The sequence below is a fragment of the Branchiostoma belcheri genome, unplaced genomic scaffold (genome assembly GCF_001625305.1).
Source record: "Branchiostoma belcheri isolate BF01 breed outbred unplaced genomic scaffold, Haploidv18h27 scaffold73, whole genome shotgun sequence".
Lineage (NCBI taxonomy): Eukaryota > Metazoa > Chordata > Leptocardii > Amphioxiformes > Branchiostomatidae > Branchiostoma > Branchiostoma belcheri.
In genome coordinates this window covers 1663226-1680929 of record NW_017804387.1, presented here as the reverse complement: position 1 = coordinate 1680929, position 17704 = coordinate 1663226, and the positions used below count along the sequence as shown (strand labels likewise).

Sequence of the window (17704 nt, the reverse complement as noted above, 5' to 3'; positions counted from 1 at the left end):
CACACACACACACACACATACACACACAAACAAACTCACTCACTCACACACACACACACACAAACAAACACACTCACTCACTCACACACACACACACACACATGCACACACACACACACACACACAGACACACATACACACATGCACACACACACAAACACACTTACACACACACACATGTACACTCACACACACACACACACACACACACACACACACACACACACACACATGTACACACACACACACACACACACACACACACACACACACACACACACACACACACACACACACACACACACACACACACACACACACACACACACACACACACACACACACACACACACACACACACACACACACACACACACACACACACACACACACACACATGCACACACACACACAGACACACATGCACACACACACACAAACACACTCACACACACACATGTACACATACACACACACACACACACACACATCACACACACACAAACACACACACAAACACACTCACACACACACAAGTACACACACACAAACACACATGTACACACACACACATACACCACAAATATAGATGGATTTCCATGGTGTGCTTCTGACAATGCCTGAACCCATTGAAGAATGTATCTTACGCAACAAGTAGGAAACCTACGTGTTGCAAAAAAAAAACGTACGCGTGTTGCAAATTATGCCATACATGGAAGGCCCTTTAACAACATTGTCAGGGGGTTATCTTAGTGACCTTTAATGCTCGGGGTTAAAAGTGGGCGTGTTTAGGATTATTTTGCCACTGTCTTATAATCGTGAGCAAGTTCCGTTTTATAATTGTTAGCTTAGTTTTCCCCATGGATATGTCATGTCGGCTGAAGGCTAGATTTGTAGACGGTTACGACTTTTCCGCGTGCATCTATTTTCGTTCCCGGGCGCCGCTTAGGGCTGTTGCCTTGAAATACAGCCTTAAAAGCATAGCATTAACCTTTTGAACCGCAAACTTTGTTGCGCTAACTGCGTGTAATCCAGATCCTCTTGTGACAATACATTGTTGACACATGTCAATATAAACGTCCTGCTCAACTCCCCACGACAGCAGAGAAATGAACATCTTTGCGAGCCGAATCTAAATAATGAGAGAAGCAGCGATTGTGCATCTGAGGCAGTTCTAAAACTTCAATTCCAAATGTGAATAATTACACATCTTTAGTTGAATAAAGTATCAGCAAGTTTTCGACTCTCTTGAAATGTATCTTTTTTTTACCGCCAGAACGGCCGCCGTTGTCATGCTAGCCAGGTTACCATTCTCCACATTCCGGCTTAGAAACGTTTAACCGGTCCCAGGTTACTAGCCAGGTTACCATTCTCCACATTCCGGCTTAGAGACATTTAACCTGTCCCAGTTTACTAGGCTGGTCACCATTCTCCACATTCCGGCTTAGGGACGTTTAACCTGTCCCAGGTTACTAGCCAGGTTACTATTCTCCACATTCCGGCTTAGAGACGTTTAACCTGTCCCAGGTTACTAGCCAGGTTACTATTCTCCACATTCCGGCTTAGGGACGTTTAACCTGTCCCAGTTTACTAGCCATGGCCAGGTTACCATTCTCCACATTCCGGCTTAGGGACGTTTAACCGGTCCCAGTTTACTAGCCATGGCCAGGTTACTATTCTCCACATTCCGGCTTAGGGACGTTTAACCTGTCCCAGTTTACTAGCCTGGTTACCATTCTCCGATCCACAGGCCGGCTAATAAGGACGCCCCCTGTAGCTTGTGAAATGATTGTAGATTATTCGCCTTAGCAGACATGGAGTTACTTCGCCTGATTAAATCGCTTTACGATTTGAGACCCAGTTGGGAATGTAATATGGGCAGGAATGTCTCAGAACACACTGCCAAGTTCATATTGCAGCCATTTTGGGTATAATACACCTTTCCAAAATGCCCCCAAAAGTTAATTTTCAACTTTTAATTAGGAAATTTGTGTGCCAGACAGGACAAAGCAAGTTTCTCTATCGACTGACCAGTGTTTGGCACTGTTTTCACCATTTTTTGTCTTCAGACATATTGCTACTGTTAAGCCATTTCTGTGTCTATCAGTGCCATACTTGTGCTGACAGACATTGTAAACATATCTTTCCAAAATGCCCCCAAAAGGATGTTTTCAGTGGGTTTGGATGCAATTATGGCTCCAGGGCCAATACAGGCCAGTTCCTCGGCTCCAATTTTTTCTTGATGATGTCATCATTCAAACGTCAAGTTCGGGACCATGACAGGGCAAAGGTCACCGAATTGCGCCTGCCCAGAAGGCCCAGTTTGTTTCTGCAAGTCTATTTCATAATCGCATCCAAATCCACTGAAAACATCCTTTTTTTGGTATGTGTTGATAAATGCTCAGCCTGGTATTTTCCAGCTGGAGAGTAATTTATCTTTTTGTTTTGTTGAAAAAAACTGGCTTTTAGTCTAAGATCTTGTTTTGGCTGCTTGTTTATATATATAGAGCTCTTAAGGTTCCGGATCGGAGTTTAATTCTGACCAGAGTCTATGTAAGTGCGCAGTAAATCGCCGGAAACGTGACTTTGAATGGTATGTTTTGGCCGCGATATCCCTGGAATCGTAATATCTGTGTACATATATTTGTATTTCCTGAAAAGCCTGTTAGTTGTAGCCTTTATAGGTGGCGTAATGTTGGTGGTCCAGCGAAAACTTCCTGGTATTAGTCCGCGCGGATGATTATGTGGCGTTTTCGCCTGACCGCCGGGATGGTACGTTCTATATGCGTTGTGGGTGTGTTCGGGCCATCGAAGATAGCGATAAACTTATCGCATCGATTTTGATTAAATTCAAATTTTGGAAACACTAGGTTCTGAGCTTCTTCGAGTACTAAGCCGTTACCCTGGGAAAATTCGTTTTTCCATGCAGCCATGGTTAAAAAAAAATGACCCCTTATTTAAAAATGTACTTTGATGTGCCTTATTTACCCCTAAATAAATTGGGCGCAGAAAATATCAATGAAGTGTATTGATAAGCGGCACGGCACCCCTTTCCACCAAAAGAGTGAAAAATTCCGACCCGCGTTTAGTACAGAAATGACAGCCCGTCGGGCTGAGGGTGTCAAATTGCTCGAAATACGGAGGGAAACTCCGGTCCGAGACCTAAAAACAAACCCCCTCTTGTTGTGTTTTAGTGCTCTCCATAGGGGTCAGAGGTCATTCTCTCACTGTTTTGATTTTTCGTACGCTGGTCAGAAAGTGAAATTTTTTAGAAAGTGAAATTTTTTGACTAAATGGACAATTTGGATGTTGGACTACCCTGTCAATGTGACTTTTCCATAGTTGAACACTCAGGTAGGTAGTTTTTGACAGCTTATTTCTGGTATGTTTACAATGCAAGTCTATTTCATAATCGCATCCAAATTCACTGAAAACATCTTTCTGGTATGTGTTGATACATGCTGGTATTTTCCAGCTGGAGAGTAATTTCTCCTTTTGTTTTGTTGAAAAAACTGGCTTTGAGTCTTGTTTTGGCTGCTTGTTAGAGCTCTAAAGCAAATCCCATATTGTTGTGTTTTGGTGCTCTCCATAGGGGTCAGAGGTCATTCTCTCATTGTTTTGATCTTTCGTACTATGTATCGCTGGTCAGAACGTGAAATTTTTTGACTAAATGGACAATTTGGATGTTGGACCACCCTGTCAATGTGACTTTTCCATAGTTGAATACTCAGGTAGGTAGTTTTTGACAGCTTATTTCTGGTATGTTGAGTCTATTTCATAATCGCATCCAAATTCACTGAAAACATCCTTTTTTTGGTATGTGTTGATAAATGGTATTTTCCAGCTGGAGAGTAATTTCTCCTTTTGTTTTGTTGAAAAAACTGGCTTTGAGTCTTGTTTTGGCTGCTTGTTAGAGCTCTAAAGCAAATCCCATATTGTTGTGTTTTGGTGCTCTCCATAGGGGTCAGAGGTCATTCTCTCATTGTTTTGATTTTTCGTACTATGTATCGCTGGACTAAATGGGCAAATTGGATGTTGGACTACCCTGTCAATGTGACTTTTCATAGTTGAATACTCAGGTAGTTTTTGACGGCTTATTTCTGGTATGTTTACAATGCAAGTCTATGCCTAATGGGGCTTGGAATTGGTAGGCTGTCCCCTTCGACGGGTGAGGTCGCGTCAATTTTTTATGTTCGTAGATAAGACCAGAGCGCCCCTGGTGGCATTTACGGGAACTACCACACACACACACACACACACACACACACACACACACACACACACACACACACACACACACACACACACACACACACACACACACACACAAATACACACACAATCACACAAAGACACACACAAACGAAGATGCGCTCAAGCAAACACATGCATGCAAACACATGTACACATAGACACGCACGCACGCACATGCACACACACGCGCACATACACACGCGCACACATGCACATGCGCACATACACAATCGCGCACACATACACAAACGCACACATGCTCACACACACACACACACACACACACGTACGCACACACACACATGCCAGCACACACACACACACGCGTGCACACACACACATGCCCGTACACACACGACACACGCACACACACACACACACACACACACACACACACACACACACACATGCTCGTGGGTAAACTGGTAGGATCTAGGTAAAACAGACCAATGTTTCATTTTCAGTTCTTTTATTCCAGGTGACCTACCGGACATCTGGAGACAGGATGGACCCGCGTGTGTCGCTACCCGTGGGACTGCTCGTCCTCGGGGTTATGGCCACCTGCGTGACTGGTCAAGGTAGGGTTTTTTCTTTAAAAGTGGGGCAGATAACTGAAATAATCTTTCAAATTGTGATACAAGCACCAAACTTGGTACAAATATTCATGAGACATTACTCTTTTGAAAACGTACGCGGGCCACTTGATTTGACTTTTTGGCGCCTTTTGGTACTGCAAATTTGGTGTCTCTAGCAGCTTGCGTTGGAACTGCAGGGGCGTTTTTTGCCGGTGCACAATTTGCGCAAAAAAACGCCCCTGCAGTTCCAACGCAAGCTGCTAGAGACACCAAAATTTTACGTCACTTCTTTCTTACTTTAACAGCTTTTCTACCACATAAAAAATCATGACTGTAGCATGTTTAGANTAGAGACGTTTAACCGGTCCCAGTTTACTATCCAGGTTACCATTCTCCACATTCCGGCTTAGAGACGTTTAACCGGTCCCAGTTTACTAGCCTGGTTACCATTCTCCACATTCCGGCTTAGGGCGTTTAACTGGTCCCAGTTTACTAGCCTGGTTACCATTCTCCACATTCCGGCTTAGAGACATTTAACCTGTCCCAGGTTACTAGCCAGGTTACCATTCTCCACATTCCGGCTTAGAGACGTTTAACCGGTCCCAGTTTACTAGCCTGGTTACCATTCTCCACATTCCGGCTTAGGGACTTTAACCGGTCCAGTTTACAGCCAGGTTACCATCTCACATTCCGGCTTAGAGACGTTTAACCGGTCCCAGTTTACTAGCCTGGTTACCATTCTCCACATTCCGGCTTAGAGACGTTTAACCGGTCCCAGTTTACTAGCCTGGTTACCATTCTCCACATTCCGGCTTAGAGACGTTTAACCGGTCCCAGTTTACTAGCCTGGCTACCATTCTCCACATTCCGGCTTATAGACGTTTAACCGGTCCCAGGTTACTAGCCTGGTTACCATTCTCCGATCCACAGGCCGGCTAATAAGGGTTTTACCGACCCCAGTCATTTTGCAACAGTCATTTTGCCACCTCCAAGATATTGGTACGACCGACCAGCGGGAGGTCTTGCGTGTAAAACCGACGCCCCCTGTAGCTTGTGTATTGATTGTAGATTATTCGCCTTAGCAGACATGGAGTTACTTCGCCTGATTAAATCGCTTTACGATTTGAGACCCAGTTACATGTAGGAATGTAATATGGGCAGTAATTTTTCAGAACACATTGCCAAGTTCATATTGCAGCCATTTTGGGTATAATACACCTTTCCAAAATGCCCCAAAAAGTTAATTTTCAACTTTTAATAAGGAAATTTGTGTGCCAGACAGGACAAAGCAAGTTTCTCTACCGACTGATCAGTGTTTGGCATTGTTTTTGTCTGTTTTCACCATGTTTTGTCTTCAGACATATTGCTACTGTTAAAGCTACGGTCACAACCCGCCGTACGTGCTTCTGCGTGCTGTCTACGTGCAAAAACGTGGGCAAACGTAGGGCATCCGTGCGTGGTGAGTACCACCTCCGTACGGAATCCTACGGATTTGGGAGCACGCAGACACGCCGTAGAACTTAAAGTGCATGTAAAACTTCTTCTACGTGCGATCTGCGGATTCACCACCCGTGCGTGTTAGTACGAGCGACGTACGTGCCCCGTACGTGCCGTGCGGAAGAAGCACGTGTGAGTACGGCCTCCTTACGGTAAAGTTACAATCGCACAGAGATCGTACGTTGTAAGCACGTACAACTCACTTACCACTTGCGCAACGTACGATGCACGCAACCGCTCACGGCCAGACTTGGCGTGCAGACCACACTCTTACACCTTGCGAAACCGTGCGAGTGACGTGCGTAGACGCCACTCCTTTCCCACGTTTTCAGAAAAAACGTAGCAGACGTAGCCTCCCAAAAAACGGAGAAAAAGCACGCACGGCGGGTTGTGACCGAGGCTTAAGCCATTTCTGTGTCTATCAGTGCCATACTTGTGCTGACAGACATTGTAAACATACCTTTCCAAAATGCCCCCAAAAGGATGTTTTCAGTGGGTTTGGATGCAATTATGGCTCCAGGGCCAATACAGGCCAGTTCCTCGGCTCCAGTTTTTTCATGATGATGTCATCATTCAAAAGTCAAGTTCGTGACCATGATAGGGCAAAGGTCACCGAATTGCGCCTGCCCAGAAGGCCCAGTTTGTTTCTCCAAGTCTATTTCATAATCGCATCCAAATCCACTGAAAACATCCTTTTTTGTATGTGCTGATAAATGCTGGTATTTTCCAGCTGGAGGGTAATTTCTCTTTTTGTTTTGTTGACAAAAACTGGCTTTTAGTCTTGTTTTGGTTGCTTGTTAGAGCTCTAAAACAAATCCCTTCTTGTTGTGTTTTGGTGCTCTCCATAAGGGTCAGAGGTCATTCTCTCATTGTTTTGATTTTTCGTACTAGTATCGCTGGTCAGAAAGTGAAATGTTTGGACTAAATGGACAATTTGGACGTTGGACTACCCTGTCAATGTGACATTTCCATATATAGTTGAATACTCAGGTAGGTAGTTTTTGACAGCTTATTTCTGGTGTGTTTACAATGCAAGTCTATTTCATAATCGCATCCAAACCCACTGAAAACATCCTTTTTTTTGTATGTGTTAATAAATGCTGGTATTTTCCAGCTGGAGGGTAATTTCTCTTTTTGTTTTGTTGACAAAAACTGGCTTCTAGTCTTGTTTTGGTTGCTAGTTAGAGCTCTAAAACAAATCCCATCTTGTGTTTTAGTGCTCTCCATAGGGGTCAGAGGTCATTCTGTCATTGTTTTGATTTTTCGTACTATGTATCGCTCGTCAGAAAGTGAAATTTTTTGACTAAATGGACAATTTGGATGTTGGACTACCCTGTCAATGTGACTTTTCCATAGTTGAATACTCAGGTAGGTAGTTTTTGGCGGCTTATTTCTGGTATGTTTATGCCTAATGGGGCTTGGAATTGGTAGGCTGTCCCCTTCGGCCGGTGAGGTCGCGTCAATTTTTTATGTTCATAAATAAGACCAGAGCGCCCCTGGCGGCATTTACGGGAACTACCACACACACACACACACACACACACACACACACACACACACACACACACACACACACACACAAACACACACACACAAATACACACACACAAATACACACACAATCACGCAAAGACACACACAAACGAATATGCGATCAAGCAAACACATGCATGCAAACAAACACACGCATACATAGACACGCACGCACGCACATGCACACACACACGCGCACATACACAAACGCGCACACATGCACATGCACACATACACAAACGCACGCATGCTCACACACACACACACACACACGCGCGCGCGCGCGCGCGTACGCACACACACACACATGCCAGCACATACACACACACACGCGCGCGCACACACACATGCCCGTACGCACACGCACGCGCACACACACATGGACATACGCGCGCATGCATGGACATCATCGTCTGTTGCTAACCCTGCAACATGCTCGTGGGTAAACTGGTAGGATCCAGGTAAAACAGACCAATGTTTCATTTTCAGTTCTTTTATTCCAGGTGACCTACCGGACATCTGGAGACAGGATGGACCCGCGTGTGTCGGTACCCATGGGACTACTCGTCCTCGGGGTTATGGCCACCTGCGTGACTGGTCAAGGTAGGGTTTTTTCTTTAAAAGTGGGGCAGATAACTGAAATAATCTTTCAAATTGTGATACAAGCACCAAACTTGGTACAAATATTCATGAGACATTACTCTTTTGAAAACGTACGCGGGCCACTTGATTTGACTTTTGGCGCCTTTTGGTACTGCAAATTTGGTGTCTCTAGCAGCTTGCGTTGGAACTGCAGGGGCGTTTTTTGCCGGTGCACAATTTGCGCAAAAAAACGCCCTTGCAGTTCCAACGCAAGCTGCTAGAGGCACCAAATTTACGTCACTTCTTTCTTACTTTAACAGCTTTCTACCACATAAAAATCATGACTGTAGCATGTTTAGACCAGGAGATACAAAGCCCGGAATGTTATCTGCTCCACTATAAGGTTCTCGACCCTGTAAATGAACTGGGTAGACGATTCCATATGGATTTTGGGCATGTAGGTAGTTTAGGCAGAGATGAACAATAAGGTGAAAATTATGTAGAATAGGACTAAACAGGAAATTATATCATTATTATAGCAGTTTTCCATGTATTTCGGTCTTAGGTATGCTGTGGTTTTGATTTCACAACGCAATGCAATTTTTATTAATTCCTTAAATTTTTCCTAAGAAAAGTAATGTTAGCATCTTGTTTGCTTCACACAACTCGTACACTGCCTTTAGGCACTGCACATCAGTTTTGCACTGTATGAATGAATGAATGAATGAATGAATGAGACTTTATTTTCGTGTCGTGCGCTTTCCCGCGCCCAGCCCGTGTGGGCTTTTTTTTAGCTTATACGACACCGTTTGAGTATAAATAATACATAAACAAATGAGAATCACAGGTACAGATAACAGAATCCAAACAAAATATGAACACAAATAAAGGTAGGCTATGTACAATAATGGTGAACGAAGTGAACTCATAACGGATCGTAAATGCAAATAAACAAATCTGTACATAATGAACCAAGATCTCACAAAATAAATACAAGTACATAAGATAAATCAAATATAATAAGAGAAAACAAATTGGCAGAAGAAACAAAAAGTGAAAACTGTAGATGTGTTATGAATACAGGTGTTTTCTTCTTTTCCCCCACGCTCGATAAATGAAAGTTGCTAGGTCAGATACACCCTCGTTAAAGAGCCACTTAATTCTATTTTCATCTCTTTCCCATATAATGTCAGGTGATTTTGTATAAATTTTACGAAACGTATTTTCTCGAAGATCGTCATAAAAGGGTTAGTAAAAAAAGAAAATGTGTTTCGTTTTCTACTTCATCCAGGTCACACATGATACAGATTCTATTTTCCTCAGGAATTCCCTGGTACCGTCCAGCTTCAATATTGATAGGTAAAATACCAGTGCGCGAGGTGTGCCTTTCCTCCCACACTGGTTTCTAAGTAGGATCATGTGGTAATCAGAGAGTGAATGCGATTATTGTGTGGTACTTGAATGTTAGTAATCAAATAGCGTTACTGAATTAATTTCTATGGCGATCCATAAAATACATTTCAATTATTTTTTAAATCTGGCATCCTCAGGTCAAAGCGCGTACCTGACGCCATCGGATGGTTGCCAGGTTGGGATTTTCACAAGATCCGTTCGACGGAACTGATGACCAAAATCATGAACAGCTGATGACATTTTTTTTTACTCTTTTCAGAACAACCGGTGTACCTGACCACTGCAGTCCACTGGGAATTTTATAAGGTTCCTGTGGTAGGCAAGATGTCTAATACCAACATCAGGACCACCTGCCTGGATGCCGGGATGAGATATTCGTGCTGGCACTCGGGTGTACAGTGTACCCGCTGGTGGACCTTAGGCTGCCCCACGTACGACGATACCAGTATCGACTGCCGTATCATCTGGTACCTCACTAGTTTTCTGTGTGGAAATGTTGACCCTGAATACTGCCAGCCCCTTGATGACATCTTTGTGTACATCTATGGTCTTGACTCTCGTGACAGCTCTTGGGGAATAAACTACGACACTAACCAACGCGGCCTGTATGGAGCGGACTACAGCAACAAGTACGCCCTGTGTGCAGGTGAGGATGCAGCCTTGATATCCTTACGACACAGGCAGTTTGGCAATCGAAAGAAGAAAAGTTTTATGTTAGATTAGACTATTTTTCCATTGTCATAAGTATTTAAACCCTTGACTGTATATGATTTCCTTCACTGTCTGCCAGCAGCCAGTCTATATGAAGTTTGAGAAGTTCGTGGGACGAGATAGAATGACCCACGTGCAGCACATTACTAACCACATTTGCAGTTTCTACGATATTTCCTGTATTCTTTGAGGTTTGAACAACCTTGACAAAGCTGTAACGTTATCTTCCATTTCCAGTCGCTCCTTCGTGTGAGGCCTCCCCGTGTTTGCATGGAAACTGTACTGATGTTGTGGGAGGGTCGGTGAACTACAACTGTACCTGTGAGAGCGGCTGGGGAGGATCCAACTGTGACCAAAGTTAGTATTTGTTATGTTGAAACAAAAAGCTTTTTTTCAGCTGGAGACATTCAAGAGAAGAGATTTCATTTTTAATGCTGGGATCTGCGACAGTGAATATGACCCCATACGGATGTTACATATGAAACGTCTCCGTAAAATGCAGCCTTACCAATAACTTGATTATAAAGTTGGTTTTGTTTTACTTTCGCCAAGAAGGTTATGTTTTGGGGCATTTGAGTGTTCGGATAGGGTATTTTTCCTACCTCTCAAGGTCGAAGCCATGAAATTTTCGATCTTATTTCCAGTAACATGTGAGGCGTCCCCATGCAGTGAACATGGAACCTGTACTGATGGTGACGAAGGCTACATCTGTACCTGTGAGAACCGCTGGGGAGGACGCAACTGTGACGAACGTAAGTATTTCTATGGTGATCCGTATAAGATATATTGAAGTGATTTAACAGAAAATCTATCATCTTCACGGTTAAAGTTGGTACCTGGCCACGGTTGGAATCTCTACGAGATTATTTGAGACGGGACCGACGATCAAAAGTATTATCTTGTGATAACCATTTTTTTTTCACTCTTTCCAGCCCCAGACGTGTACCTGCACACATACAACAACTGGGCCTTTTACAAGGTTCGTGCAATCGGAACCATGACCAACGCAAACGTGAAAACTGCATGCGAGGCTGTGGGAATGAGATACCCGTGCTACTACACAGGTCCTACTTCTGGGTGTACCTATCACTGGACCACAGGCTGCATCACTTATTCCAAGCAACCTGTCGGCGTGTGTGAGACCCTCAGGATCCTCCAACAAGAAATCTGTGGAGTCATTTACGAGTGGGGTAATCACTGCGAGGCCCTTGATGACACCTTTGTGTACCACCATAACTATTTTAATAACATCGGCGCCTTCGGAAATGACTACGACCTTGGCAAGACCTACATGAATGGAGTGAACTACGAAAACATGTACGCCCTGTGTGCAGGTGAGGCTGCATTCTTCGTATCGTTGCACAAGACAGAGGCATTTTGGCAATCAAAAGAACAAACTTTTCATGTTAGTTTTTTGGCATTTGCTTACGCGCGTACGCATAAAGAACATTTCCGTGAAAAATTTTATCAGGTTGGTGAATGATTGATAAGCAAATTAAAGTTCTTTATTCACAACCGCTTGTTTTATATGAGCCGGCGTCTGTTAGCCTCCTTCGCAGTCTTGTTTGGCGTCGGCGTTATTTATGCGGCCGCGAGGGACGATTTTCTGCCGAGGGAGTTTTTGCCACGGAGAGAAGGTTTCGACCTTCTCCCCGTGGCAAGAACTCCCTCGGCAGCAAATCGTCCCTCGCGGCCGCATATTACTCGCGTCACTCAGAGAAAAAGTAACGCCGACGCCCAACAAGACTGCGAAGGAGGCTAGGCGTCTGTCATCTTCATCCTTGATGCACAAAACTCTAACGCTATCTTTAATTTCCAGTCGCTACTTCGTGTGTGGCCTCCCCTTGTGAACACGGAACCTGTGCTGACGCTGTCGGAGACTTGAGGAACTACACCTGCACCTGTGAGAGTGGCTGGGCAGGAATCCACTGTGACCAAGGTTAATGTTTTTCACACCGACACTAACTTTATAAAAGCTATGTTCGGTTGGTGAAATTCAAGAGTAGCTGTTTCATTTCAAGTTACTAAATTGGTGGGATGAGGTTCTGTGAATGCGATCCCGTGTCGATGTGAGGCATGAAATGTTTCCTTAAAATGTAATCTTATCAGTAACGTGATGATAAAGTGTTTTTACCTTCGCCTAGAAGGTTATATTTTGGATACTTGTGTTCTCGGATAGGATATTTTTTCCTTTTTAATTTGTTCGAAGCCATGAGATATTCTGTTTCTTGTACAAGATTAGTTATATAGTTCAACACGTATAGGTTTAGTTACATTGTAGCAACGGGAATCTGTATTGTTTGTAACCCCAGAGGTTATAGATGAATGTGCAGACGGCACTCACGACTGCCACACTCATGCAACCTGTACCGACACTCCTGGAGGGTTCACCTGTACCTGTAACGCCGGTTACAGCGGGGACGGAAACACCTGTACAGGTAAGATCATCTTGATGTACATCGATTTTAAGTAGAACATTTGAAAGCAAACTCCTGCTAGATATGCAGCGTTCTTAAGGGTTGTTTAAAACGTTTTCTGCACAATATTTCTGACCTGTGTTCTCACAGACCACTGCGACCCCAACCCTTGCCAGAATGGCGGAGTGTGTAACAATACTGGAGACTCCTACACCTGTGAGTGTGTGGATGGATGGGGAGGACCCACATGTGAAACTGGTGAGTTACTTTCTTCTTTTCCTCTTCACTTCTTTTCCTCTGCACTTCTTTTCCTATGCACTTCTTTTCCTATGCACTTCTTTGACCGCAAATGTCAGATTAAAAACTTTTTCCCACACTGTTTCTGATCCCTGTTCTAACAGACCACTGCGACCCGAACCCTTGCCAGAATGGTGGAGTGTGCAGCAGTGCTGGAGAGTCCTACACCTGTGAATGTGCGGATGGATGGGGAGGAACCACCTGTGAAACTGGTAACTTAAATGTTTTTCTTTCAATCTTCAAATTTGAAGCTGTAGTATTTGCAGTGCTTGTTTCACACAGAAGTAGACTGAAATGTGTTCCAAGCGTGCGTACATTTAGTGACCAAAAAGGTATCTACCTTTCACTACCTTTCCAGGTTTGTCTGACTTGACCTTCTCCGATATCGAGATGGACCGAATGACCGTGTCCTGGACGGCGTCTGCTGACCTGGATATAACACGATACCGACTCCGTTACCGCCATGCTGGGGCTTCGTACCAGGACCTGTCTCCCCCGCCAGCACCGGGCGACACCACGGCCATCGTACGCGGACTGTGGGCGGATACAGAGTACAACTTCACCCTGACTGCGTTTGGAGAGGACGACGAGCAAATAGGAGAGATCAGTGGGACAGAGACAACAGGTAAGTCGATGTGATCGTACGGGTGGAGAGACGTTTACATGAACATGTAGTAAGTTACAGCAAGGGTGTAGAGAGGCTTACACTTAGTAGTTAGTAGGTCTACAGCTTCCTCCATCCTCCTGGAATGACATGCAGCAGAAAACACGTCTTATTGTGTTTCTGACATGGATTCTTAGAACTGGTCATTGTGAATATAGTAATTCTCTTGGCAGGCCCTCTACCGAGGACTGGATTGACTGCGCACTGTGATTGTTATTTTTTTTATTTACTTCATAATTCACCACAAAACAAGGCTCATGGGAGCCCCTCAATTTGTGTTGGGTTACTGTACAGCCAGTGAGGACAGTTGTTTGTTAACAGTAGACTTAAAAAGTTTAAAATTATACTGTATGAGAAATAATCACGTGGTAGCTTGTTCCATAGTGATGTTGTTCTAGGGAAGAAGCTTTCAGTGTGGAACTTCCTCCTAAGAGGTGGTGTATGGAGGAGGAAAGGACATCATATACTCACCCAGATGCATGGATCATTTTTCAGCTGAAGTTATCGTGAACGTGGACTGTCATCAGGACCACATGAGCGTGACCTTCCCTGTTGCAGCGCTAACAGAGGTAGATGTGGAAAGCTTGCACCTGGTGGACGAGAACTGCCGTTCGACAATTAGCGAGACGGATCCCCCGGTGGTGACTCTTCGGACCGGTCTGCAGGAGTGCGGGACGACACAGGAGGTAAGTAGTCGTCTGGAATATAGAGAACAGTTGTGGGGTCGCGTGGCGTAACGGCAGAGTGCGCGACTCGGAACCAAGAGGTCCCGGGTTCGAGTCCTGACATGCCACCAATCTTGTGCCCTTTCGGAAAGGCACTTTACACGACTTTCCTCACTTCACTCTATCAGGTGAAAATGAGTATTGTCCCTTGCGTTGGTGTCAGCATTTGAAAAAAACTTGTGTTTCCCCACCACGTCTTGTGATTACATGTTAGAATACAAAAGAATAGAGAGAACTGTGGAGAACGGTCATAGGAAAAAGTATTACATAGATGAGTTGATATAAAAGTGCCGAAATGGTCCATGTGACTAAATACTTACACACTGGTAGACTGCCGCTTAAAAGAGAGGCTTTCTGTTTGTTAAGTAAGATTCTGTGTATCTCTCCTTGTTTTCATAGTCGTCAGAAGAGAAACTCATCTTCAGTAACGAGGTCTTCGGCAGTCCGGTCGTGCATGAAAACGGAGCAATGAGAGGAGCGCCCTTCAGCAAGAAGTTCCAGTGTGAGTTCGTCCGTCAGTACGTGGTCTCACAGGATCAGAATATCCTCTTCAACATTCCGCCTCCTCGGTAAGTGTTGTCAGACATGTCACTACATGCACAACTGCGCCTGGACCAGGATGGGTCTGTTACGACCATACATACTGCAGTATGAGCAAAGGAAGCTCAGCATCGCTAGCGCTTTTGACAGATAATAGAAGATATAGCGCCAGATTTTCTATGAATACAGATTCATGGATTGGAATCTAACTTCTGGGCTCATGTTTATGTTCAATCGGAATGTGCCATTGGCATAGAATGAATAATTTCCCATCAGCTATCTGTCTAATCACCCACATGGTTCTCTATCTGTACAGCGTGCAAGTCAGGAACGCGGAAAACCAGTTCACCTTCGAGATGCACATGTTTCCATCTGCAGACTTTGCCGATACCTACACCTCAGACGACTACCCTGTGCAGGTGAGGTACTTCCTTCGTTCTTGCCGAATCTAATTCTGTCATTAAACTATACGTCATCAAACTTAAACATGTGCAAACTGTGATCTGAACTGCCGCTGTGTCCGGGCTGGGTGCCTCATGTTGTTCAGAAATCAGCTGAACAGGGATGTTTGTTTATTTGTTTATTCATGATAGATCTTGTTTGTCATGCATGTATCTACATGTAACACAATAACCAGATGCTTCACTGTACTTGTCCCTCTCCCAAAGCAACGAGTCTGTTATTTCTGTTCCTTATTACTCCATGGTTAGGTGACCCCGTCTGACCAGCTACACTTCGGACTCAGCGTGGACTCTCCTCTGGACAACTTGGAGCTGTTCGCCCTCCACTGCCTCGCCACGCCAAGTGACGATCCCGAAGCCTCTCCAAGCGTCAACATCATTCAAGAAGGGTACGTCACTCTTCACAGAACTTCATTGCATCAAAGTAACGACGTGTTAAAAGTATGGGTCAACCAATGGATTAACCCACGTGGTTTTTAGTTAAAAACACATGTAGCATTCATAGTCATTTCTCTCCTATAGGTGCCACATCGACACAACGCTTCAGCTGAACAATGCACTGTCTAACGACATGGCCTTGTACTACTCCATCCAGTCATTCACCTTCCCCAACGTTGAACCTCCCAGCCTGGTAAAATAGAGAGACATGTAACCTTTGGGCTGGTTCTGGGCTGTGTTAACTAACTGTCAGCTTAAAGTTGATTTCCATGGTATAAGGTGATGATATCGTAGGTCTAAAGTTTGTCCTAAACAGTACACTGTGCATGCATACATGTTGTGGCAGTCTCTGGATTGCTTACATCTGTTTTAATGCAATCAATCAATCAATCAATCAATCAATCAATCGATTGATCAATCAATCATCCGCGGGCGTTAGGTGCTGGCACACGGTGGTTGTAGACCTCTCTATTGGCTCTGATGACCCTTAGCCTCTAAGTGTGTCGGAGATTTCATCCTACCTTCTGACGTGGCAAGCCAGCAGACTAGCCTGCGAATTGCATCTGAAAGGGTTACGAATGAGCAAAGGTCCAGCGTTTGGTCTCTTCATCTTTGAGCACGCTTCAGCCTGCATTTGTCTTTACATTGTTGCTACTTTCATGCTCTCTGGGACTGGAGGTCATTTGTACGGGAATATCCTTGGCTACTCCCTGGTGTTTGGGTACCTTGAACAGCCTGGCGGTGCACCAGATTCATGATGTTGTTTCTCCTCCATGTCAGGTGTACATCCACTGCACCATGGTGGTCTGCTTCAAGGACAACCCGGACTCGCGGTGCAGTGACGGGTGCATCCCCGCTAGGCGGCGCAGGCGCGCTGTGTCTGACATGAGCGACGCCCGAGTGCGACGTGCGAGTGAAACGGACGAAACAGTCACCATCAGCCAGGGACCCTTCAAAGTTGTGGGAGGAGAAAAACAAGGTATTCCATCCTCTTCATCCCATGCCTCTTGGTGTGTTCTTGGTCACCGTTCGTTTTATGAAGAGACCAGACAGTTAACTCTCATGGACGTCAATCAATATCAATCCGGTGTTTTATGCAACTTGTTCAGAACCACGTTTCTTTCTCATGATTCCTAGTAAACGACAATAAAACTTCATCTTAGGGAAAAGCTATTGTGAATGCTTCCTGTCCATCTAGTTTTTCTTTTATCACGGTGAAATTTTTCTTGAAGCTATGGCGTTTCCTTGTGTTTATCACGCTTACAATGTTTGTACGATTCTGTGCAAAAAGAGCTGTTGCAAGTTTGTCAGGTTTTGGCAGACCTTTCGGCTTAGTTCTGCATGTGCAGATCGATGCTGTCCACTAGTGTACAGTCAGGGCAGTAGTGAGTTGTGCAGATGCTGTTCACTAGTGTATAGTCAGGGCAGTAGTGAGTTGTGCAGATGCTGTCAACTGGTGTACAGTCAGGGCAGTAGTGAGTTGTGCAGATGCTGTTCACTAGTGTATAGTCATGGGAGTAGACAGTTGTGCAGATGCTGTCCACTAGTGTATAGTCAGGGGAGTAGACAGTTGTGCAGATGCTGTCAACTGGTGTAC

At 44.6% G+C, this 17704-nt stretch overlaps 1 protein-coding gene across 1 annotated transcript in view; it reads left to right on the top strand.

Moving 5' to 3' along the window:
- The window catches only part of LOC109485145, a 33989-nt gene that overhangs the window by 14953 nt on the left and 1332 nt on the right, over nucleotides 1-17704 (top strand). Inside the window, exons 2-17 of the mRNA XM_019788577.1 lie at nucleotides 8363-8462; nucleotides 10114-10500; nucleotides 10803-10922; nucleotides 11210-11317; nucleotides 11498-11899; nucleotides 12385-12504; nucleotides 12878-13003; nucleotides 13133-13240; nucleotides 13384-13491; nucleotides 13638-13904; nucleotides 14439-14639; nucleotides 15075-15237; nucleotides 15525-15627; nucleotides 15919-16058; nucleotides 16192-16300; nucleotides 16888-17086. Of these exons, the coding sequence (XP_019644136.1) occupies nucleotides 8363-8462; nucleotides 10114-10500; nucleotides 10803-10922; nucleotides 11210-11317; nucleotides 11498-11899; nucleotides 12385-12504; nucleotides 12878-13003; nucleotides 13133-13240; nucleotides 13384-13491; nucleotides 13638-13904; nucleotides 14439-14639; nucleotides 15075-15237; nucleotides 15525-15627; nucleotides 15919-16058; nucleotides 16192-16300; nucleotides 16888-17086 (2761 nt within the window). The remainder of the gene's footprint in view (nucleotides 1-8362; nucleotides 8463-10113; nucleotides 10501-10802; nucleotides 10923-11209; nucleotides 11318-11497; nucleotides 11900-12384; nucleotides 12505-12877; nucleotides 13004-13132; nucleotides 13241-13383; nucleotides 13492-13637; nucleotides 13905-14438; nucleotides 14640-15074; nucleotides 15238-15524; nucleotides 15628-15918; nucleotides 16059-16191; nucleotides 16301-16887; nucleotides 17087-17704) is intronic.